The 24,747-nt window shown below is 41.2% G+C and overlaps 1 protein-coding gene across 1 annotated transcript in view; it reads right to left on the reverse strand.

The window, feature by feature from the left end:
* The window catches only part of mcama (melanoma cell adhesion molecule a), a 69,099-nt gene that overhangs the window by 17,734 nt on the left and 26,618 nt on the right, over positions 1-24,747 (reverse strand). The window contains exons 2-7 of the mRNA XM_034683913.1: positions 8,155-8,288; positions 5,649-5,877; positions 5,440-5,510; positions 5,204-5,291; positions 2,189-2,368; positions 113-240 (exon numbers count right to left, since the gene is read on the reverse strand). Coding sequence (XP_034539804.1) covers positions 113-240; positions 2,189-2,368; positions 5,204-5,291; positions 5,440-5,510; positions 5,649-5,877; positions 8,155-8,288 — 830 coding nt within the window. The remainder of the gene's footprint in view (positions 1-112; positions 241-2,188; positions 2,369-5,203; positions 5,292-5,439; positions 5,511-5,648; positions 5,878-8,154; positions 8,289-24,747) is intronic.

Consider the following 24,747-nt stretch of genomic DNA (forward strand, 5'->3'; position numbering starts at 1 on the left):
TACACGAGGCCCTGTGAGCTCTGCATATCAAAAACATTCCCTACATGTCTCCCGTGTGTCACCCTTTCTCTCTGGGGGACTTTCAGAGGGAGAAAAAGCAGTTCTTTCTTACTTGTTCTCTGCTGAAAATGAAGGGCGGTGGGGGGTTGCCATCACCCTGGCAACGCAGCTCCACAGTATCCCCCTCTTTGACCAGGCCCTGGGGCGAGTCCTTCCACAGTTCCACCATGGTGGTGGGGTCTGGACACACACACACACACACGAAAACACACACACAGAGACACAAAATCAAATTAGGCAGGCTTATTCAGCGAGCCGCTAAAGTCACTTTACGAGACCATTTCCATCACGGCATCACCACCGAACTTTGTCAGACGTTGGACCAGCAGCCTCACACTGGGACCATTAAGAGACGTTTTAGATGAAGGGAGTTACCGCACATCATGCTATTTTTAACAACAACAGGGTTTCCATTTATTTAAAGATTTAAATACACTCTGAGGAACATTAATGTTGTGTTGATTCTGGTGACCTCTTTGGACAACATCTGTAGTGTTTTTCTGGGATGAAGAATGCATTTCCCATGAGCACCAACACCCACTGTCTTAAAGACATGGCTCTTGAAGCGTGCATTTGTTGTGGAAGTAATTGAGTGAATGCAGATCTTGTTTTTAATGTTCATTTTCTTTGTTTAAGACAACTTTTGCAGGCTGCAGAGAGACGAGAACAGAAACAGAAGAAACCATCTTTTTGGTAATCCTGCTCCAGTATCAGCCATCAGAACATCATGTGTACAGAAATTATACTTGATGTCCTCTTACATTCTAACTTATTTCTCACTGCACAACTTAACCAGCAGAGCCCTAAACAGAGGCTGTTTTCGAAACGGTCTGCTACATACTACCTATGAATGTAGTAGGCAGTAGGTACTGCCTACTACATACTGCATTTCAATTTAGTATGTTGTCTGACTGTTCTGTTGGGTCTGATCTGCAGCATGCTGAGCCAGACGTCACCGGATTTCTGGTTTCGGAAAGCAGAAGTAAACAACGACCAAGCTGATAAATAAACTGCTTCTTTAGCATCACTTATGATTTAAAAAGTTAAGAAGTGGTTTATATGTAATTTAACAAATTTTCACAACACCTAAAAATGGAGTTCCCCTGTCAAAAGAAAAGAAAAAAGAAAAATCAGAACGAGCGCTGTGCATTGTGAGAAACAGTGCGTGAGGCAGACTGGTCCACAGCAGTGCCACATCCGGGTAGTTTTGGCATACTGCAGATTTTGCTCTTGCTTACTTACTACATACTGAATTTTGGCCGAATCAGTACGCATTGCTAGTATAGTAGGTGGTTTCGAAAACAGCCAGTGTCTCTCCTGAGTGCTGAATGTCTCCTTGGCTGTTATCGTGGAAAATCCAACCCAAACACAGCACTTAAATTCAGTATAAAAAATAACCAGTATTGTTGCTAATAATCTCATTTTATGTTGTAGGTCATGAAGATGCATGAGTGTAAGAGTTACAGTATTTTAAAATCAGTATAAAATCCTCACAGATCCTTTATTATTTGACATGTTTTAATAGAACTGTTCAATTCAAAGCAGTTTTGGTAAGTACTAATTTATTTACTAATGCTGTGTAAAGTGTCAAAGTAAAGCTTTATGAAGAAAACAGCAAAGACTGCTTAATGCAAAACACGTCATTCCAGCTCTATGTTGTTTGGGTAGAAAAATGGATGACGACAGCATCACACATGTGTGCCCTTTTTAGAAAGGACTTTCATTTCTCATAAAAGAAGATGTAGAGCTAACCTACCAGAATACTTTAGAAACAGTAAGTGAACTGACTAATGTCAGGGTGTTTCCATATTTTTAGTGAAGTTGGCCAAAGTGATTCACTTTTGTTGTAAAGCACCTTGTGACCTCTGTTCCTGAGAGGTGCTCTATAAATAAATCTTACTTACTTACTTTCACTAAACAAATCATTCAGCAAAGCCTGGTTTGATCTGTTTTCTAAGAGGACTTATGTAAGAACCTTTTTGCTATGTTTGAGCTAGGATTTCACCTGGAACAGTTACTGTCAGTATCTAATGTGGGATGAACATTGATTATTGTCAGCAGTTGATTAGATCGCTCCATAAACCAGGCTTTAATGAAAGAAGTTTACAGAAGCTCAGCGTTAACTCACAGTGAACGGTGATGTTGATGCTGCTGGACTCCACCGTCCTGATGGCTGAAGGGACGAAGAAGCTGACCTCACAGGAGAAATGAGCGTCTTTGTCCTCTTTGACAACCTTGTACTCCAGCGTGCTCTGGAGCGAGTGGAAACCATTGGACTCCCGGGTGACCAGGATCAACACGTTCACATCTGGAACATGAAGAAGACAATATAACATATGTAAAAATGGCAACAATCATACAGATCCCCATGACGAGTATGTTAGTGTTCTCCTGTGTTTCACTAGAGGTGCTTGGATCAAGCAGCTTGAATCGACTGATTCTCAGCCTGTTTGGATGACTGGTGACCGGCCTGCCCTCTCATATATGGCCGTTACTGTGCCAATGTCAGATTTACACATACAAGCTGCATGTTTTGTGCTATGCCCACAGAGTGACACAAACAGTGAAGTGACAGCTGCACAAAAACAACACAACATGTCTTCTGTGTGGACGCCAAACGTCCATCAGCAGAAGTGAAAAAGCACTGATCAACAGGAGGATAAAAAAAAACAAAAAACATTTTCCAGTCATTAAATAAAATGTGCAAATATAGAATCTAAATCTGGAACATACTGAACTTAAATATGACTCATGATACAGCTTTGACTCTGAGTTGTATGGTCTCCGTCTCTGTCTGTTCTTTTATTGTAATTTGATTTGCACTTACTGTGTTTTTATTTTATTTTTTTATTATTTATTTTATTTTATTCTATTTTATTTTCTGACAGAGTTTTATGTTCTGTGTGTTTTCACTTATTTTACTTTATTTTATTATATTACTTCTGTGATATTCTTTGGTTGAGCTGGGACACTTCAATTATAAAACTGAAGCATTTAAGCACAAGACCAAAATATCTGACGTGCTGCAAAATGCATCACTCTTCAGGATGCTTTATAAAACAAGAGAAAAACCTGCAAAATACTCTTCACAGAGGCAGTGAGGGAGAGAGATAGTGCAAGCAACAGCCTAACAAAGGGGTCACCGTTTGTAGTTATTTGTTGGGTAATTCAGAATTCCTTCAGGAGTCAGAGAGAACACAGCCAAAGAGAGTGAAGCAGTAAACTTCTCTGTTTCTCTTATTTGATTTATTAATGAGTTAAATTCATCAGTGTCTCTCCTGGTCTGGTGTCCTACTTCTCAGAGACCTCGTTCATCTAAAATGCTCTTTTCCTCTCTTTGTCATTTCCAATGCTCTTTAATTAAGGTTGATTCAAGCAGTTGCAGCATTCACTCCAAAGGACAGGGAACCAAAGGTTGATGTTTTTCTACCCCTACTGTGGTTTGGACTGCACCTCATTTTTTAACTAAATTACTCTGCCAAATGATATACATGTAGATGTAAATCAACGCAAGCAACCAAAGTTGCTGTCAATATCTAGGAAGAGAGAGCACATCTCTCCCGTGTTAGCTTCTCTACACTGACTCCCCATAAAATCTATACTAGATTTAAAATCCTTCTTCTGACCAATAAAGCTCTTAATGATCAGACACCTTCATATCTTAAAGAGCTCATGGTGCCCTATTACCCCTCTAGAACACTACCCTCCCAATATGCAGGCCTGCTGGTCATGCCTAAAGTCTCTAAAAGTAGTATGGGAGGCAGAGCCTTCAGTTATCAGGCCCCTCTCCTTTGGAATCATCTACCAGTCAGTGTCCGGGAGGCAGACTCCCTCTCTACATTTAAGAGTAGGCTTCAAACTTTCCTTTTTGATAAAGCTTATAGTTAGAGCTGGCTCAGGCTTGGACCAGCTCTTAGTTATGCTGCTATAGGCTTGGACTGCCAGGGGAACTGACACACTTGGATCCTAACTCACCCCTTTCTCTCCCTGTCTCATTAAAGTTACAAACCGTATACCTTTCTGGAGTCCCTTAGCTCCCTTGTCTTGTAGGTTCCTCTGCATCTCTGCTGCTGTGGACGTGCCAGACTCCAGCTGCTACAACTTCTACTATCTGTCTCACCACTATCATCTCTCTCTATCTTCATATCCCTCTATCCCTCTCTCCAACATGGTCTCAGCAGATGTGTGTCTAACATGAGTCTGGTCCTGCTGGAGGTTTCTGCCTGTTAAAGGAAGTTTGTCCTTGCCACTGTAACTTGCTAAATGCTGCAAAGTGCTCTGCTCATGGTGGATTAAGATGAGATCAGACTGAGTACTGTCTGTAAGATGAGACTGGATATTATCCGGTCTTGATGTCGGGACTTTGTTAATAATAGAACATAGAGTACGGTCTAGTTTGCTCTGTTTGTAAATAGTCTTCAGATGACATTTGTTAGGATTTGGTGCTACATAAATATAGATAAATAGATAGATAGATAGATAGATAGATAGATAGATAGATAGATAGATAGATAGATAGATAGATAGATAGATAGATAGATAGATAGATAGATAGATAGATAGATAGATAGATTGATTGATTGATTGATTGATTGATTGATTGTTTGTTTGTTTGTTTGGGGTTACAAATATCACTGTAATAGCTTGCTAAAACATGCAACGTATCCATCTAACGTATCCTTTCACTGCCAATCTTTGTAGTCCTGTTAGCACGCTAAGGCTGGTCCCCACACACAAAGTCTAAGCATGGTTTACATCTATTTGTCCTGAAATATTTAAATTCATATCTTGATTTGAGAATCACAAAAGTTCCCTCAGTTCGTTATGCATCAGAGATGAATTTTTCTACCAAATGTCACAGATTCATCATCAGTTTTTTGGATGTTATGTCCAAGAACCAAGCCTCTGGTGTGGCTACTAGTATCAAGAGTTTCTCCTGACAGAGCAATACCTTGTTGCTCTTTCTAATACTGTTTGTACATGAGTGTTTGCTGGTCAGGCTGTCATAAAAATGTTGAGTCCCTGAGTTATTAAAGTTGAAAATCAGGCCAGATGAATAGACCTCTTATGTAAACAACACGGCACAGTGACAGAGCAGACCTTCTGAGACAAAAACAAAGACCCCTCTACAGTTTGCACTTACGTCCTGGTTCAGGTACCAGTGGCATGCCGTTTCTATACCAGGTGATGTTGGGTTTAGGAAAGCCGTTGCGAGCCTCACATGATGCAACCTGCAGGGAGAGTCACATGGTCAAATCTTTGGTGTTTGAGATTCGATTAAGCTGCTTGAGGTTGAATTAAAAACACAATCTGAATCTACATGGTAATCTTAAAGATAGTCATACTCTGTTGTCTGTGTTTGATATGAAGTGAACACACCTTTGATGGGACCTCATTGGTCACAGATATTCCAGTCGGGACAGCTTCAATCACTGGAGCCTCAGGAGGAGCTGAACCAGGACAACAATCACTCAGTCATTCACAGTATCATAAAATAAAGGGGATCCTCATCATGTTCTTCAGACTTTTGATCATCCCTTCAGTTTTTTAAATCGATCATTGAAAAAGAGATACGTGTGCTCCCTTACCAAACACTCTGAGGTGGGTCTTGCCCTCAGCGTTCCCGGCAGCCAAACCGTTAACCTGACAGAAGAACTCCCTCTGATCAGAGAGTTCCACATCCAGAATTGTGAGTTGGGCTCCATGCTGGTCTGAAGTCACATGGATCCGGCCGGAGTAGTCTGTGTCATTGTCCGCAATCCGCTCTTTGGCATCAAGGTAGAAGATCCGAACACGTGAGCTGCTTCCTACAGCTCTCTGCAGGACAACAAGCAGCGAACACATCTTTTTATCAACTCTATACTTTGGATATCTACAGCTCTGAAGTTGACTAGTGGAAAATACTGATATCAGTTCAGAGGAAAGATTCAGCCTTATGTCTGACAGACTACACAGCGATAAGTTTTTCCTCTCGCATCCCAACACTGTGACTAATTGAGCCATTTGTCTCTTATTTTATCAACCTCTGAGATCTCAGGTTCTGACATGCTGTTCTGATTAACTCTCCCCAGATAAACTCCCAATGCTATCCATCAATAATCAATCACTACTGCCTGCCAAGCAAACATGGAATTAATACAAGTCTAATTTAGACTGATCTTGATATGATTTATCTTGTTATCAGCACAGCCGTCACAGTGTTAAGACAGTTATAAATCTATATTTTGCCTCTCTCTTCTCACTTGTCATTTCAGATCCTGTCTTTCTCAGCTACACCAGCAGTTTCTCTGCCAGCTTCTTTAACCTGTCTCCACACTTTCTTATCTCTTTGCACCATCCTGGCCAAAGCTCTCTACTGAGTCACTTGGATTTCTGCCGGCTCATTATACCCATTTGGATATCTTTGCCAGATGTCGCTGCTTTCCTTTGACCAACTTTTGCCTGCCTCTTCGCACCAGTCATTTTTTTCTTTAAAACCATCTGCCAAATCTGAACCAGAAGTTTTTAGTTTCTTCATTGCTGTAGAAACAAGCGCCTTGCTCATTAAACATGTTACTTTAGAAGTATGATGTAATGCATCTTCTACTTTTCCCCGAAGCTTACTTTAATATTTCATAAAAGTATAACTCCTTATGAAGTCAGTGGAGGAACTCATTACTGCTTTACTGCAGTGTGCTGCTTGAGTCCTGGCACTTAAACACAGTTATAAATGGGATATGGAAAACATATGGAAGAAGCAAAAACAACACTTATTTTTCAATCAGCCACTTCTTATGTTTATTTTACTCTACTGTTAAGTCATTTTTTTTTCCTTTCTATATGAACTGTTATAATATTTGACCCCCTGTGCTTGCCTGGTTCCCCCCTACAGTCCAGGGACTTGCTTGCTCGTTTCCTGTTTTTACTGTTTTTATTCAGGGTTACCTCTTAAGCACTAAGCACTTTGTAACTTTTGTTTGTCATGAATTGTCTTGTGCTGTTTGTTGTTTGGATGTTAAAAGGAGGCTGACTCACTGCAAACAAAATCTACCTACATGTACGAATAAAAGTAACCTTGAACCTTGAACCTTGTCTGTGTCTATACTTCATCCCAGTTATGGGCTAGAAAGTACATCTCTATGGTAAAAGCTGCAAATAAAAACAGGTTGAGTATGGAAATTATTGAATGGTTGATAACGCTCTTTCACTGGACGAACACATGACTTCTTCCATGATATTCGTACATAATATCCTTAGAAATAGTTTGATTTGGAGATTGGTCAGATTGGTTTTTGAGATTAAGCTGGACACCCATGTTTTTTGGTCAACACAATAATATAAAAAATGAGTTTGTGTAATTTTCATGCTGCACTGGACTTTGGATTTTAAGTCCTTATGGACAAGCACTGGCATTGGCAACTTCTGGTGTACCAAAAATGAGGTAAATGCGGAAGTGCACAAACTGCAGTTCCTCCGGTGTCCACTTGAGGCTGACTGCAAAAGCTAAAGACCTCACATTAGGTTCCATATTAAAATAACAACTTACAGCACAATGAAACACTTGTTGGGTATGCAACTCAATTATTTATACATGACTGTACAGGAGGTACATTGTTCTATAATGAAGGTGTTTTGGTTCTATCAAGTCTTGGAGTTGTACATCAACTTGAAGAGTTAGAGGCATGGCTGAAATGACGGACAGGTGTGTATGTTCCAGCTGTTTATCCTGAGGCTACAAGCCCGCCTGAGCTCCACCTGTTTGCCCATTTCTAGGTTGATCAAAAGTTTGGTTAAGCCAGTATTTCCAACATGGCGCCCAACATTGGGCTTGAAAAGTCTCTTAAGAAACCAATGGATGTCATCGCAGAAATAATGTTCATGTTTTAAACAGTCTGATGATATTTCTCAGTCTTGTTTATTTAATTTATCCTGATTTAATCTTGAGGCAATAGAAAATAACAGGAAATAAAACAGTCTGAATCTGTGTCCATAAACTGGGCTCTCAGCTACCTTTCCATAATTCAAATGACTGACTTCATATACACATTCCTACTTCGTATGTGTGCGGTTGGTTAGCTCCTGACTGGCAGTCACAGCGGGCTCAGGCGTACTCACCACAAACCACTGGATCATGACAAAGCTGGGCTGGTTGTTGGTGTCAGTGAAGCTGTACTGGCAGGGAATCTGTGCCGAGTCACCCAGGTAAACCTCCACATTTTCATGGACAGTCACCTCCACCTTGGCCCATGCTGAAAAACACAGACATGCACATCAATCAACTTCATGTTTTTTCAGGTACTCTGGAATGGTCCCATGTTATTCTTGAACTCTTCAGAGGCATAAAGCTGTTTTTAATTCATCATAAAACTGGCATCACACAGTGCACTCTCTTTGCTAAACCCAACTGTAATTTTGACCTTTAAACCTAATCTAATTGTAAGTGCATTGTGTTTGGCAGATGAGTGACTCTCTCCCTCAGCCAACCTGGAACCAGTCTACCATGTTAAGAGAACAAAGAAGAAAAGGCTTCTTGTCCATATAATTTTCATCCTCCTTCTGTATGGCTGACTGTAGCCACAAAACCACATCTTGGCCTGAAAACCAGTTCCCTAGACATCATCGGGGGAATGCAGGCATGAGAAGGCTAGCCAGTTTGACACTGGGCTGTTGATTCACAGAGCCAAGAGCTTTTTCAGCCATGTTGGACTTGGCTGCTGGCAAAGAGGGGCCCGCTCACATTGTGACAAAGAGAAACAAGATGGTGCAAAAAGAGAATTTTCTGGTTTGAAGTTGTTATGCAAGACAGTATGGGATACTTCCCCTCCTCTTCTCTCCCTCTTACCCTGTCAGGTGGTGTTGACATTGACTAATTCACTTTCTTGTATTATTTCAACCGCTTTTACTCACACTTGGCTTTTGGTTTTCTACGTTTGTCTGCAGGACTTTTGTTCTGAATGACAGAGCAGACACCGTTTCCTGTAACAAGACTTTTCAGTCAAAAATAGAGCTGTCACCACACTACAATTTGGAACTTGATACAATTTAAAAATTAAAATTAAAAAATTGTTGGCCTGAAAATGATTTTTTGGTTAAGTAAACAAAAAATATTCAATTTGTTGCAAACTACATCAGAGTAGTTATCTCAACTACCTGTATGAAGTTTGTTGTGTAAAGTTTGTCTCATTTCATAAGTTAGGTTGGCAAAACTTGAAATTATGGGTTTGAGGCTATAGGCTAAATTATTTGAGTATGCTTCAGGCAAAGAACGGCGTCTCCCACTCAAATCTACAGGGGTCCTCCACACTTTCAATTCCCCACATGTGGCTCCATCTCTTCTGTCCTGTGTGGATTATATCGCCCTAAAGGTGAGTATTTTCTTTGAGTATTGTATTAAAATTCTAGCTTTCCAGTTGGTCAATTGATGGTGAGTTGATTACCGGTTAATTTAACTTTAATTTGTTTAGTTAGTTTAATAAGGCATGGTCATTACCAATAGTTAGCCGCCTCGAACATTAGCTAGCTAACTTGCAGGTGTGAAAACGATGCAGTAGCATTCAGTAACAAAGGAACATTTTCTGAACAAACGATAATAATTTGTAGTGACTGTGACAGAGCAGAGCAGAGTGACACACACAGCAAGTTGGAAGAAGCTCAACTTCAGCAGCAAGTTAACAAAGCTGCAGCTTAAGATAAGATAAGATAAGATATACTTTATTTGTCCCCCGTTGGGGGAAATTCTTTTGTTACAGCAGCTTACAACACGGGACAGGGGAATACAACAATGTACTAACATAGTTAAAAAATATAATAACAGTAACAATAGCAATGACAAGGGTAAAATATAATATAAAAAATAAAATAAAATAAAATAAAATAGAATAGAATAAAATAAAATAAAATAAAATAAAATAAAGTAAAAATAAATAAAATATGGTAACTATTACAGATATATACACACTATGTACGCTTCTATCTGATAAATAGATAAGGTAAGTTATTGCATGATAAAAATTGCACCAGGTTATTTAAAAACAAACATACACATTATGAAGAACAGTGCAATTCAGATGGATACAGTAGTTATTGTGAATGTTACAAGTCACATAGTAACTTAGTAGCTTCTTGCACGTCTTCTTAAGAGCGTAACCCCTGTGAAACTATTAGAAAATAGCATCTCATTTTCAGTTTGGATGCTTCATTTACTTCACGGACGCTACCTCTCTTTTTTTAATCTCTATGTTATTCGGCCAAAGCAGCTCACTTTCTTTCTTTCATTCTCTTGCAGAAGCTGCTAATTGGAAATTCGACTGTAGATCAATTTTTGAATCAAGCTTCAGTAATTTTTGATACTACTGGAAAGAAAGTATCTAACATTTTGATAACTTTGGTCAGAAATATCAACATCAGAGTCCGTTATTTGAGAAAATATATGATGTACCTTTTATTTTCCAATATATTTTGTTAGACAAAATATTGTGGTGGTGGTGTTAGTCAAAAGATAAGATATCTTTTATCCTGAATAATATGTATTTTGATTTTTTTTTCTGCGACCAAGTCGTCAATAGATAAGAACTACAATGTTCCCCTGACCATGGTTTAACCAGAGGGTAAGTCTGTAGTGATGCAATGTGCCAGTGTTATAAAGAAAACATAAATGTATGGGTTCAAATGATAAAAAAAAATATATATAAGTAGCACACACATGTCACAAACAAAGCTAGGGGAACCAACAGTTTCATAAAATAAAGGACTAACAATTAGCACGGGTCGGACCTCGGTGTCCTCGTACGTGTTTCAGCGTTGGTTGAAACAGACCAAGCATGAAAGGAGCTTTAAGAGTCCAGTTGCCACCCTGCTGCCCCCATTCAGCCGGCTGCTCCCCCATCATCCCCCTGCCCCCCCCCCCAGCTCAGCTCCAATCATTTCACAAACTCATTTTTTTTCTTTCTTCCCTCCCTCTTTTCTTGAGCCTCTGCGCAGCCACCATTCCTTTCAAGAAAACGGGCCACGCCATTGTTCTCCACACTGGGTGGACCAGATCCCCCCTCACACACATACACAGACACACAAACCGCACCCATAACTCAGCCAAAAGATACATTTCATCCTGAAGCAGAGGTTAAGAACAGTTCATCTCATTCTGAAGTTGTTGTTTACGGCGACAAAAGATGACGTGAGAAGGCTCTGAGACAAGAAGCAGATTATGGAGGCTCCAGAACAAAATATGTCACAGAAGTCAGTGTAAAAAATGTTGTGTCTCTTTGGGGCCATGCTGCTAACTTTTCAGCTAATCCGATTAGCACCAGGGGGCTGCCGGGGATTTAGCTTCCAAAGCCAACCTGGGACCGGTCTTATCTGTTCCTGTTGTGACTTTATGCTGCACGGACTCTGGCACAAACACACATGACCCATGATCTGTGGACCCTGACTACCAAAACTGCTGTCTGCCTGGTGGTCGTGTGTGTGAATACATTTGTGGCTGTCTGCTGTCTGGGTCCAGATGATACTGAGCTAATTCATTCAGAAAAAAAACACACACAGCACTTGAGCATATTAGATGTGCTGACAGGATCAGGCTTGTGACTGGCAACAAGACCCCAAACGGCCTGTCAGAGAAAAGAAACAGAGAGGGGGGCAGGGAGAGAGACTTACACCAGTTCAACCACAAACACAGTGTACATTTCCAGCTGCACGTCCACACATTTATTTATAATGTTTTAGTGCTCTCCATTGTTTTTCTTCTCCTGCCTGCATCATATTCTATATAATCTCTGTGATACAGAAAATGACTAGAGGTCTGTAATCTTGCCAAAAATCACAGCAGGGCCGGGTATGGCTTGGAGGATAAATCAGTACTAGTGCCAATACAATATGTTCTGGTGCCAACACCAAAATGTTGCCTTCTTCTTATATGAAGGAGCACACCTTCCAGGACCTCTTTGTTCATCTGAAGACAAATATCTCAAATATCAAATAATTCTTTCTTAAATGAGCTGATGAAAAATTGTAGAAAGACACATTTAACAAGATGACAGATCTGTCTAGACATACAATGTCAGCTTTTAGTACGTGCTATTTTAGCCATGTTCGGGTGAGACTCAGGGGATGCAGCATGCATCGCTGGTCGGTCAGTCAGTTTATCTCTCTTTGGTCCAGGATGACATGACGTGTTTCTTGAACTCTAACACAGACGCTCATATTCACCAGAGGATACACTGCCCGTGATTCTGGTTATGTCATGACTTTCCTTTTGATAAGTCAAAGTTTTCTGGTTGAATCATTTGAATAAATCTTGGCATTGAGAAGATTATTTTGTATATACGCCTCGTACACTACCAGTCAAAAGTTTGGAAACACTTCTCATTCAAGGGTTTGTATTTATTTTAATTATTTGAAAACACTGTAGAATAATACCAAATACATCTAAACTATGAAGAACATATATGGAATTATTGAATGAACAAGCAGAATATGTTTTATCTTTAGATTCTGTAAAGTAGCCCACTTTTCCTTCATGACAGCTTTGCACACTCTGGTATTCTCTCAGTCTGCTTCATGAAGTTGGCTCCTGGAATGGTTTCTAATTAACATGAGCCTTGTCAAGAGGTTCATTGTAGAATGACTTGCCTTCTTAATGTGTTTGAGACCATCAGTTGTGTTTTTCAATGGTAGGGTTAGTACACATATGGATAGCCCTATTTGACTATGTTGTCATCCAGATTATGGCAAACCAGATTTATTTCTAGTTTTGATGTCTTCAGTATTAATCTACATGTTGAAAATATTTAAAATAAATAAAAACCATTGAATGAGAAGGTGTTCCAAACTTGACTGGTTAGGGTACATAAACCCATATGGATCAGGTTACCAAATCTCTGCAGGTCATAGTGTCAGCCATTGACACTTCAAGAGCCTGTATCAAGACAATTAATTAATGCTAAACCCGAGCCAGTGAGCAGTTAAAGCAAGCATATTCAAGTTTAGCCCAAGGTACAGTTCAAAATCTCTGACAAGACCTGCGTGGAAAAAAAAAAATTATTGTTTCATAATGTCATCCTGTTGATCCAGTTATTTGATTCTGTAATTTTTTTAGCTCTATTGTTGAACTGATACTGTGACATGTCCACTTTCATCCTCCCAACATGCTTGTGTTTTGCAGAAAACTCTAAAGGACTGCAGGTTTGTGCTCTCTAAGTCTCCTTCACTTTCAAGTCTTAGTTTCCAAAAGTTTAGTGTTAAAGGAGAACCACCAAAGAGCTATGGAAGTGATCTTCATTAAAGGAAGTGCCTCTACTTGTACCTTAAGTACACCCTTCATGTTAGATCTAACCTGGGGCCGAACATATATCCTCTGATTTAATTTGTTAAGAGATTAGTTTATAATGATCTAAGCTGTTATGTGTCCCTTAACTGAAGGTAGAGCATCCTTCAGGGGACATGGTCAGTGTTTAAAGACTTCATAAAGACAAACAAATGTTTCCTGTCCTCCCATCAAACAGATCCACACAATGCTCTCACAACACACATTAAACAATGACACACATAATGAGGGGGATACTTCCAGGACAGCCTTTACATACAGTGGCTCATTATGCGCCTGCAACACAGACAATACCCCCTCAGACGCTAACTTAAGTGGTCACATTATTGGCTTTCCCGTTTGATTAAGGCTGTCAGCTTAGTGGTCCAGTGGATCTGCAGCTCCGCCAGATAAGAGTTGCAAATCACCTCTGACACAACCAAACCCAGCCTCATGTACTGGGCCAAACTCTAATCCCTCACATGACTGCGAGCCAGAAATGAGACCTGAATGCTTCTGGGAACATTACAATGTCTTGAAATAATGATCTATAACTCTCCTGGTCTCCTCGGGGCGGTTTTTTAGGGAGAATATCAGGAAGCCAGACAGAAATAGCTTTGTATTATGTCATGCTGTAAGTGCATAAAACATGGTGTCTGCGGTTTGGATATAAAAACATGAGTGAAGGATCAAAGTCCATCAGATACACTACATTCTGCATGTGTAATGTCATATATTTATTCCAAACATACATCTCAGTAAAAACTCAGCTCTTTAGAAACCGCTTTAAGTAAAAATGTGAAATGCAGAACTGCATTTCAGACACTTCCCAGGAGCTGCAGAGCCCCTGAATAAAACTCATGTGGACACTGAGTGCTTCTCCACAGAGAGTGGAGGGTGTAAAAAGCTAGCATGTAAGTGTTGATGACAGGAGAAGGATTTCCTCAATACCTAACCCTGGTGTGGGTGTTGAACACCTGGGGGACACTCTGCACTGCCTGACTTCAAAGAGTGCGGACAGAGAGAGCATACAGCCCTGCAGGTGGAGATGAGAGCTTCTTGTCCCACTGATGCGGCTTTCAGGAGCAGCATCTGGCACAAATCTCCCAGCAGCCTGTTCCCTGGATGACAGTCAGTGGCAGAGGAGGGTCCAGGCTTTATTCTTTCACATAGAGAGATAAGGAAGTGCTGCAAATCTCCTCAAAGGCACCTCTTTCTGCATCACTGACCTCCCCCTCTCAGGCAACAGAGCACATCGCAGCTCCAGATCAGGACCTCGCACAGAGCTCTTCAGAGAGGCACTCACTCAGGTCAAGACTTTTGGAAGTGCACAGGGTTTAGAATGACTTTGGTTTTACTTTGTAGTGCATGTGCACCTATTGTGCGACTAAATTGTTCATGTAAAACAACAAGAAGGCACAAGGCAGTGTGGCACATATTTGGCATGTCAGTTTTCTGACTGCACAAACGGCTTCTTTTGCATAAAACTTTCAATTAAAGAGGACATAAGCCAGACAACATTACTAAAGTCTGGAAACCAATCAAATCCTGTCCTGCCGTTCTGCCCGCCTCCTGTACGTACATTTCATGTTTGTTTGTGTTTTTAACTTTCACGATGACGTTGCACGATGCTTTGGGGTTTTCTTACCGCTGAGTGAGACATGAGTTGATGTAGTGCAAAACAAAAACAATGTGCTGAGGAGCAGTTTTGAATCAGTCACCATCATATGGTCGAGCATCAGCGGAGCTCCTGCATGTGAGCGGGGGAGTCGTTTTGGGAGGAGCTCCAAGGTGAGGAGGGGTAGGTGTTAGACGGAGTCCTGAGGAAAAGCTACATTCAAATTCATGCTAGTTGTACCGTGACTACCACCCCAGCTTTAAGGTAAAGCAAAGGTATGTAAAAAATTTACGTGAGTTATAACTAAAGCCTGTATCTTTAATCTACAGGTTGTGCAAACTACACAGTGTCATACGACTGGGAGAAACCGCTGACCTCGACTACAGTAATAATGGTACAGATAAAGTCACCTCCGCTCATGGAAAAAACAAAAGTGGGTCCAAGAATCGAAATCATTAAACATTTCCAAAGTAGAGAGCAGAGACTGGCACTGCAGACGCCATACTGCTGATGAAATCATCTGCTTCTCCCATCCTTCTAGTTATCCTGCCTGTCACAGCGTCCGTGAACAAACTGGAGTATTACGGAGGACTTTACAACCCACTCAGAGCGAGGTGTGAGGTTTAAGATGGAACTTGTGGTTAAGTTTGAAGTGTCTCAGCTGGTGCAGACCCCTTAAATATAGATGTAGTGCATAAACTACATCATAAATAAGAATTTGAACTTATGCTTAGCTGGCACAACCCAGGACCTGCACTGGTACAAAAACACTTCAGCTCTTTCTTTTCCATGAATGTTTTTTTTGTCTGTTTCGACTGAACAAGATCGTCTGAGACTAAAATAGATGAGTTGATTCTACCGTTAGATTCGTTGTCTGCCACTCTTTGAAATCACTGACTCCACACTATTCATAAAAAATTTAATCAATATAAGGGTTTTTCTATACTTGTTTTTATAGATTTCATTGCATCCTTTGACTTCTCACAATCCAATCTGCTAACACCAGTTTTTTTTTTAAATCTGCTAATCCCTCTCCGCTGGTTTGCAACTTCTTCAGCAGCTGCATTATTTTCATCACTTCACCCAATGGGTGAGTCTTCATTAAAGGAGCAACATGAATGTTTATTATGCTTGTATCTGATGTTCAGCAGTGGAGTGTGGCTTGTTCCGCCTCATGCACTACCCATCAATGGACCCCCTCTAGAGCTGCTGGGCTCCAGCGTGAAGGGTTCTCTGCAGACACACAGTGCTAATTAAAGGTCAACAGGCTAAACACTGTATCTACACTGAGAGAGAGAGAGAGAGAGAGAGAGAGAGAGAGAGAGAGAGAGAGAGAGAGAGAGAGAGAGAGAGAGAGACAGAGAGAAAGGGACTCTTCTGCAGAACAAAAACAAATTTGGTTAATGAGCCTCATTTTCCTTAAAAGTCGTTTACCGTCTTTTTTCTTGGAAATCAACCCCACAGCTAAAATCGTGGAAAGACAAACATTAATTTATTATGTAGTTATTCTGTTTGCCAAAATCAGCCCCAATCCAACCACTACAAATTACTTATTCTTCAGTACCTGGGAGCTGCTCTCATAAAGGCTAATGTTAGCATTGGGGAAAATAGTAATTACAGTTCCTGGACGGAGAAAAATGTCTGACCACTTCGCCGTGGTTCACGGGAAAAATGGAGTATAATTCTGTTTGGTTTCCATTTCAAACAAAATAAATTCAATGACACATGATTAGATTTCCTTCCTCTTAAATGGACTGCTGTGTTTGACATAACACAAACCACAAGTATGACGGCTCATACTTGACCTAGAAATGCTGACACAAAAACAGCCCAACATATGAAGCTGTGGAAGCATTTCAACCAATCACCCCAGTAATCCCTTTTTACAAATCAGGGGCCAAATGACATTTAGAGGCAGACTCTGGAAACAACAGAGATTCCTTCTTCAGGTCAAATTAAAGTGTGTGAAAGATGAGACATTTACGGTCAGAGGTGCCAGGTATGAGGCCTCTGCTGTTATTCTAACACTATAAATAGGAGACCCGTTTTCCAATCAGACCTCTGACGAGCACACTGACTCGCTGCTGTACTCCAACAAAGGACTTCTTATCCCAGCTCCTGTGGTCATCAGCACAGTGTTGAATATCCTTGAAAGCTACAAACTGGCTGCCAACTAAATCAGTTTTCCCTCAACTATCCCGCAGAAAGGGCCAGCCTGAGGTAATCACTTCCATTTCAATCTTCAGAAACCCAGAGCTCTGCCAGCTTTGAATAACAAAAGTCACAGTGGGAGAGGATTTGACATATTAGGTACAATTATTTGGTACTTTTCCCTTTTTTGACGGTTGACGGAGAAGCAACAGACTTGATTCGTGCAGAGAGTGAGTTATGATGACATCAATCAGCGCCATGACGTACAGTAGAGTTTTTGTTCATGCAGAAGGATCGAATACTTTGAATACAAATGCTTCCGTTGGGGTGATGAAGTAAAATATGGAGTAAGGAGAGTTCTTTGTTTCCAAGAGATGAAGAGAACCCACACATGACAGATAGAGTTTCATTAAAACTGACACACTGCTCTTCAAATTACAGCTAAACTGTTAAATGAAGGGGAAAAGTTCATGATTTGAAGACGGTCAAACTCCTGATGTCACTTCTGGGCTTGCTGCTGTTCTACTAACTTCTGGAAAAAACACTTTTCTTCCTGCACATCCATGTGTGAGGTTACTGTAATGACGTTTTGGCCAAACTTAAATATGGAAACATTTCCTCCCACATTTTGCCATTATTCACTCCACCTTTCCTAAACGTCTCAGCTTTACAGTCCTCTTTCTGACCACAACAAATCTGGACCATCCTCTTGATGACTCTCCAAAAGTAGAGCCAAATGGTTCTTGGATGTTATGTTCTTCAAACCTACAGTGAAGGGTTTTTAGCTGGTTGTGAAACAGAGTCAAATTAATACTGATGCCTCTTTGTGACCTACAAAGCAAATTAGGTCATTGGTTAGAGGATCTATAAGTACATTTTAATGCTTGTAACCACTTCCACTGCAGAGCTCATGTCAGAGGGAGTGTTTTAAGGTGCATTTTAAGTGTCTTTGTTTACATTTTCTACAGAAAAGATCAATTTAGTCTCTTAACAAATGCACAAAACTCATTAAAGTTTCCTGAAATTCTCGAAGTGAGTCGCATGTGTGAATGTAAACGGTCAAACTTTTTATCTGCAAGCCCCCCCTGGCAACTTCTGCAGGAAGTTCGGATGACTTGGTGCAAACCCTGCGCATAATATATATACTGTAAAAATGAAAACTTAAAATTGTTGGCCTGAAAATATTTTTTTGGTTTAGTAAACAAAAAAGGTTCCATTTTGTTTCAAACAACATCAAAGTAGTTATCTGAGCTACCTGTATGAAGTTTGTTGTACAAAGTTTGTCTAATTTCATAAATTAGGTTGGCAAAACTTGAAATTATGGGTTTGAGGCTATAGGCTAAATTATTTGAGTATGCTTCAGGCAAAGAACGGGGTCTCCCACTCAAATCTACAGGGGTCTTCCACACTTTCAATTCCCCACATGTGGCACCATCTCTCCTGTCCTGTGTGGATTTGATCGCCCTAAAGGTGAGTATTTTCTTTGAGTATTGTATTGAAACTCTAGCTTTCCAGTTGGTCAAGTGATGGTGAATTGATTACCGGTCAATGTAACTTTAATTTGTTTAGTTAGTTCGTTTAATAAGGCGTGGTCATTACCAATAGTTAGTTGCCTCGAACATTAGCTAGCTACTTTGCAGGTGTAAAAACGGTGCAGTAACAAAGGAAAATTTTCTGAACAAACAATAATAAGTTGGCACAACTTTCATTTCGTAGTATGTAGAACTCAAAATGTTAAATTACTCTACATATGAATGATAAGTTATCTCAACAAAAACTAATCAGTTGGCTCAAATGTAAGATTTCTAGTTAGCCTCAAAACTCAAAAAGTGCAGACAGTTGCCTTGAAATTTTGAGTTTTCACAGCTTTTTAGTTTTAATAGTGCAGGAAAATACAACTGATTCCTCAAAATTCACCACATCACCAAGTCTGCAAAACCTACAGCTTCAAATCAAAACGAATATATATAAAGAAATAAGGAGCTGCAGTAAAGTGACGCTGCAGTAGAAACTTCCCAGCTTCACACCAAACCACAGAACAATCATTTATGCAAACAGGCTGAATCTATTTAGCCGGATACCTCGTCTTGTATTTGATTAAGTCGGCTGGATTTCACACAGAAACTGTACATAATTAGCTTTAATGGTGATTGCAAGCTACGCCTTTGCCACACACACGCTCAGAGAAATCATAACGGCCTCTTTTTTCTGTTTGCATTCATTCATATTCGTTTGAACTCTTGCACGTTATCTTGTGGGTCTGGTTCTGTTTGTGTCTGAATTTATTAGAATTCAGTCTGTGCCTGTCCAACAATAAAGGCACGTTTGTGCACTCCCTCTCCTTTTATCACATCAAGCAGACATGAGGGGAGCTGTCGGGCGAGTGTGCCACACCCATTTCACTGGGATCAAAATGGCGAGCCCCAGTCCCCCCCTAAACCCCCTACTGAGAACCTTAATGCTCTCAAAGAGAATATCAGAGTGATCACAGGTGCACTGCTGTGTTAATGAGGAGGAGAGGCTACTGCTCGTGCCCAGACCAGTCCAAGCCCCCTCCCCCCGACACACACACACACACACACACACACACACACACACACACACACACACACACACACACACACACACACACACACACACAGTACATGATCTGTGTTGTTTGGACAGCATTCAATTATAGACTTGTACCATGTAAAACCCACAGTCCCACACCACACCTGTTTCCACAGTGACTTATATAACCACCTTTTTTATATATATACTTGTACGTAAATTATTTTTTTGGTTATTTCTTCTTGGCTTTTTTTTTCAGTATTGTTTTGTTTCCTGTCTCTTTTTAAATGGAACTATGTGTTGTTTAAAATTTTATATTTCTGCTACTTTCGTACTTGGTGTTCATCAACCTAAGGCGTCTTCAAGCTCCTAGAAAGTTATTTTGAACCCTGCTGACCCTGATATGTTTGAAAACTTTGAGTCTATTTTAATGTCTGTAGAAAATAATCACACAGACATCCACGTTCCACTCGTTCTGCAGCAGATCAAATGTCCTGTTTAGTACAATGATCAAGTGAAAGTGTTATTCTACATGTTAGACATTATTTTGTAAGGACCACTAACACATTTGTAAACGTCTGTACCCTGAGAGTGAAAGAAAGCCGCCCTAATCTGTGTCATAAACTTGGCCGGTGACGCTGATTCTGATTCAGACTAGCCAGGCGTAAAAATGGGCAAGACTCCAACCACCTCACAAACTGTTGTCTTCACAGTCCTGGTCACTAGGTATGCTTTACACTTGCATCAAAGTGGACCATTCTAATACACCATGAATGTGGGGCAAATGTTGAGCTTCCCTGCGTCGCTCTCAGTGGGTTTCACACTGTCGGGGGAATCCGTGGAGGAAATCTGCTGCTTAACCTGTTACCACCAGCCATGCTGCTTAGGGAAGGGGACCTGAATCAAAACTATGATTTTTTATGGTTAGACACACTACTCGTCTCACCACTATCACCACCCTCTATCTCTTATTCTCCTCTATCCCTCTTTCCAGACCCAACTAGGTCGAGGCAGATGGCTGTCTAATATCCCTTTTTGATGGAGGTAGATTCAGGGCCGGTTCCAAGCCGGCGCTCAATTGAGAACTGATTTTTCGTGTTTTGACTTTGAGTGAACCGGCTTCCGGCAGGGAAAACCAGTTCCAGAGCGGCTCCAACTCTTTGCTGGTCTTGAACCGCGAACCGCTTATGTCAGGGGCGAGGGGCGAGGTTGCTGTGATCAAAAACACAAACCAAACGTGTTTCCGCCATTGTCCTGCAGCGAAAAATTAAAAAGACTAATGGATTCCAAGGCAAAGCAGTGGTCGGCCAAGGAGACAAGCTGCCGTTGTCCGCCATCGTTGTTGTTGTGAGGGAAAGTTCACGCTAGCGCTGCTGGGAAAGGCGGTCACATAAATCTGACGTCATGACGTGCCTCTTCCACGAGCATGAGGGCGGAATAACAAAAGTTTGTCGCGCTGGTTCGCGAGTTCAACCAGCTCCGAACCATTGCTAGCACCAGCCCGGAAATACAACCCGGTTTCCGCTGGCCGAAAAGAGGTTATTATGAATCTGGTTCTGCTCGAGGTTTCGGCCTGTTAAAGGAAGTCTTTCCTCGCCGCTGTAACTAGCTAAATACTGCAAGGTGCAATGCTCATGGTGGATTAAGGTGGGGTAAGACTGAGTCTTATCCTGTCTTGGTGTTGGGTCTCTGTTCATAATTTGACATAGAGGGGTCTAGACCTGCTCTGTTTTTGAAAACTTCTTGAAATAACCTTTGTTGTGATTTGGCACGATACAAATAAGATTGATTTATTGATTGAAGTTAGTCCTCATTTTATGACTTCTTCTATTTCAAAATATTCTGAATATTATCTTTATTTAACAATAGAAAGAAAGAAACAGGTCTCAACACATAGATAAGCAGTTTGGTGCCACACTTTTGCAGTTGAATGCGGCAGTGTACCAAACTGCAATAGTAAAACTAAAACTGGTCAACTTGTGCTTTAAAAAATTACCAAAAAAAGTTTAATACAGGCTGGTTAACTCTCCGCTAACAGAAACTTCCAGGTATAGACCCTTGCAATAAAATTCAACAAAACATTTTCCTGATTTCATGACATTCAGTGGTTTAAAAAGTGAATCAGAGCCAGGTGTCTCTTAAATTCTTAATCTAATTAGGGAAACTAACTTTCTTGTTTACAAGAGAAACTGCAAAACCAACAGTGATTCAGTCTCTGAAAAAATATGTTTACATTTAACTTAGAGTCAACATTTTTGACAAAGTAAATCCACACTTTACCACCAAAACAACAACTTCACATCAAACCAGCTCACATCAGACCGGTTTAGAAAGACCTCGTTCTACTTCTGAGGGTCTATCAGTGCTTACTATCTCACTTTGATATTTGAAGCATAATTTAAGCAGACAGGCATGCAGCTGTTTTGGAAGAAGGGAAAGATGAGACGCACAGATAGGAGGGTCTGCATGTGTGTGTGTGTCTCTAAATTCATCCTGTGCTGGAATCTTATCAAGAGAATCACTTAAACAGCTTTCAGAGCTTCTCTCCAGCTGCTCGACTGCAGCAGGACCACAGATTAAACAAAGAGGAGAAAGGCAGAGATTTAAACTCAGATTGAGCTTTCTGATGTCAGTGTTTTGTCTCGGTAATCAGTGGAGCGTGTTTCTGGTGAGCCTTGAAGGTGGCTGGGTGAAGGACAATGACTTGCAGGTTAAGGAGAGTGCAGGTCAGACAGAAAGAAGCAGGTGGGAGAGGGAGGCGGAGGGGGGGGGGCAAACAAAGCACATGTGGGCTTTAGCTTTAGTTATCTCAGCAGCAGTCATTACATCCTGCACCTCCACCATCCCCAGGTAACAGACTAAATACAGAGTGTATCTAGCAGGACTCCACAGAGCACTGTTGAATCTTTTTGCATTGTGCAAAAGTAAAAGCAGATGTTTTACTTCACCACTCTGCTGGGCTCGAGCATGATCAATGCACCATTTTCAGATTGGCTTTGACTTATAGTCTTCCCCTGCAGCTCACTGTTGTTTTTTAACATCACAAGATAATTTAACAAACTCCAGTTGGTGTATTGGTCACGGTATTGGATAGACTGTATAAATAATGGACGTAGTTTCTGAAGCGCTGTTTTGAGGCCAATTGTCGTCGGGAACCATATTGTTGCTGTTGAGTGATTGCGACGTAAAGAGGCGGACTTTGAGCCTCCTCGCCAACAGCTACAGTGTTCCCCGCCTGTCAATCAAGTCAGCTGTGCCTCTCATTAGAAGACTCATAATGTCAATATCTTTGAAATTGCCACGTCATGAAAAAATTCACCCCCCTCACAGTGTGTGCCGATCGAGAAATGAGCTATCCAGACTACACTAGTCTTTTGAACCAGGCTGTAAACATGTTTATTTGTGCTGTAAAGATCGTATTTTTTAAATTTGTGTTTATGTGGTTTCCGGTACTTCCGGAGCCAGCCTCAAGCAGATCATTGATGAACTGCAGTTTTTAGCACTTCCGCATTGGACTCAGATTTTTAGACCAGAGGTTGCCGCTTAGTGGTGACTGACACTCATCCGAATCTAACGTTAATCAAGTTTCTTGTTTCAGCTACCTGACTACTGCTCTTATATAATGACACTACATGCAGGGCAGATGAATGTGTTTTCCTTTGCTTGTGTGCATGTCAACAGTCTGTGAGAGTCAAAGGTTCAAAACATTTCACCTTCGTAGCAGCCGTATTGACTTGTCTGAGAGATCTAACACACGTGTGTTTTCACAACAAACCTGCCCTGTACTTCACGTCCAAACACAGTGCATGCCTCCAGGAAGTGAATCGCACTTTCTCCTTTCACTCTAATGGGAGTCACATGCTTACAGTCGGTCAGACACAATGTCAGACACAATGATATATCTGTGAGCAGAACTCATAATCAGTTTCATTGTTTGGTATCAGAGCAGGGAGCAGCTCTGCCTCCTTTATCTTGATCTCCAGACTGGGAGACTCCAGTTCTCAGGGCTCAGCAGACAATATCCTCCGCTTGTTTGATTCACTTGGCCACAGCGTGCCAAGACCTTGAGCCAGCTCTGTGGTTATGACTGGATTCCCAGTCGTCGGGTGGCACTGAGTCCTGCTGCGCTGGGGAGGATGGAGAGGAGGTGGAGTTCACGTTGACAGAAGCAGCTGTGAACAATAGGCATGTCGCTCCCATTCCCATGCTGTGGAGGAAGGGCCAGCTTAGGAGGGGGGGACTCCTACAACACCTGTGGGCAGCCTGTTTGTCAAGTGATTTGTGGGAAGGAGCATAGGATGTGAGAAGAGGAAGGAGGGCAAACAGGGGTGTGTGGAGTGGAAGGAGGAGGAATGGGGGGGGGGGGGGGGGGGGGGTGGGGGGGGGGGGGGTGATGAGTATTATCAAAAGACCACACACAGTGAAATGCCTGTTGATTTCCTGCTCACACACCTGCAACTACTACTATAAAAAGGTCTTGCACTTCCTTATATCTTCACAAATGAATGCCAAAGAGAGAAGAAAAAGTTCTTTAAATAATCCGTGAAAAAAGGAAGTTAGCAGCTAAAACGAAACACTAAAAAGCCCTGAAAACCTGATGTACATCTACCCAAGAAGATGAAGTAAGCATGGGTACAGCAGTAGCTCAATCTGCTGGGACTTGGTTTGAGAGCTGGAGGGTTGCAGAATCCCTTTATACCAAGTATGGGTCAAGTTGAGCTGGTTGCTGGCGAGGCCAGTTTACTTCCTGGCACTGCTGAGTTTGCCCTTGAGCTGTCTGGGGGGACTGGATCTTGTGCGGCCCCCTCACTCTGACATCTCTGCACGAACGCATATTCTGTTTGTGCATAGTGTATTTCAGCCTGTATGTGTGCTGCATGCTCAATAACAGAGTGAAAGAGTTGTATTTTCACCTCTGGGATTAAAAAAGTCTGTCCTCTTCTTCTCAGCAGTATTTGTTACTTGAGAAAGATGGAGGAGACCAAAAAGAGCCAAAAAGAGATTCATCAGAGTGAACAACTGTGTTGTTATATCTTGCATCAACATTACAGTTGTAGTTTCTTAAACACAACAGTGTCAAGTGTCA

The sequence above is a fragment of the Notolabrus celidotus genome, chromosome 5, assembly GCF_009762535.1.
Source record: "Notolabrus celidotus isolate fNotCel1 chromosome 5, fNotCel1.pri, whole genome shotgun sequence".
NCBI classification, from domain to species: domain Eukaryota; kingdom Metazoa; phylum Chordata; class Actinopteri; order Labriformes; family Labridae; genus Notolabrus; species Notolabrus celidotus.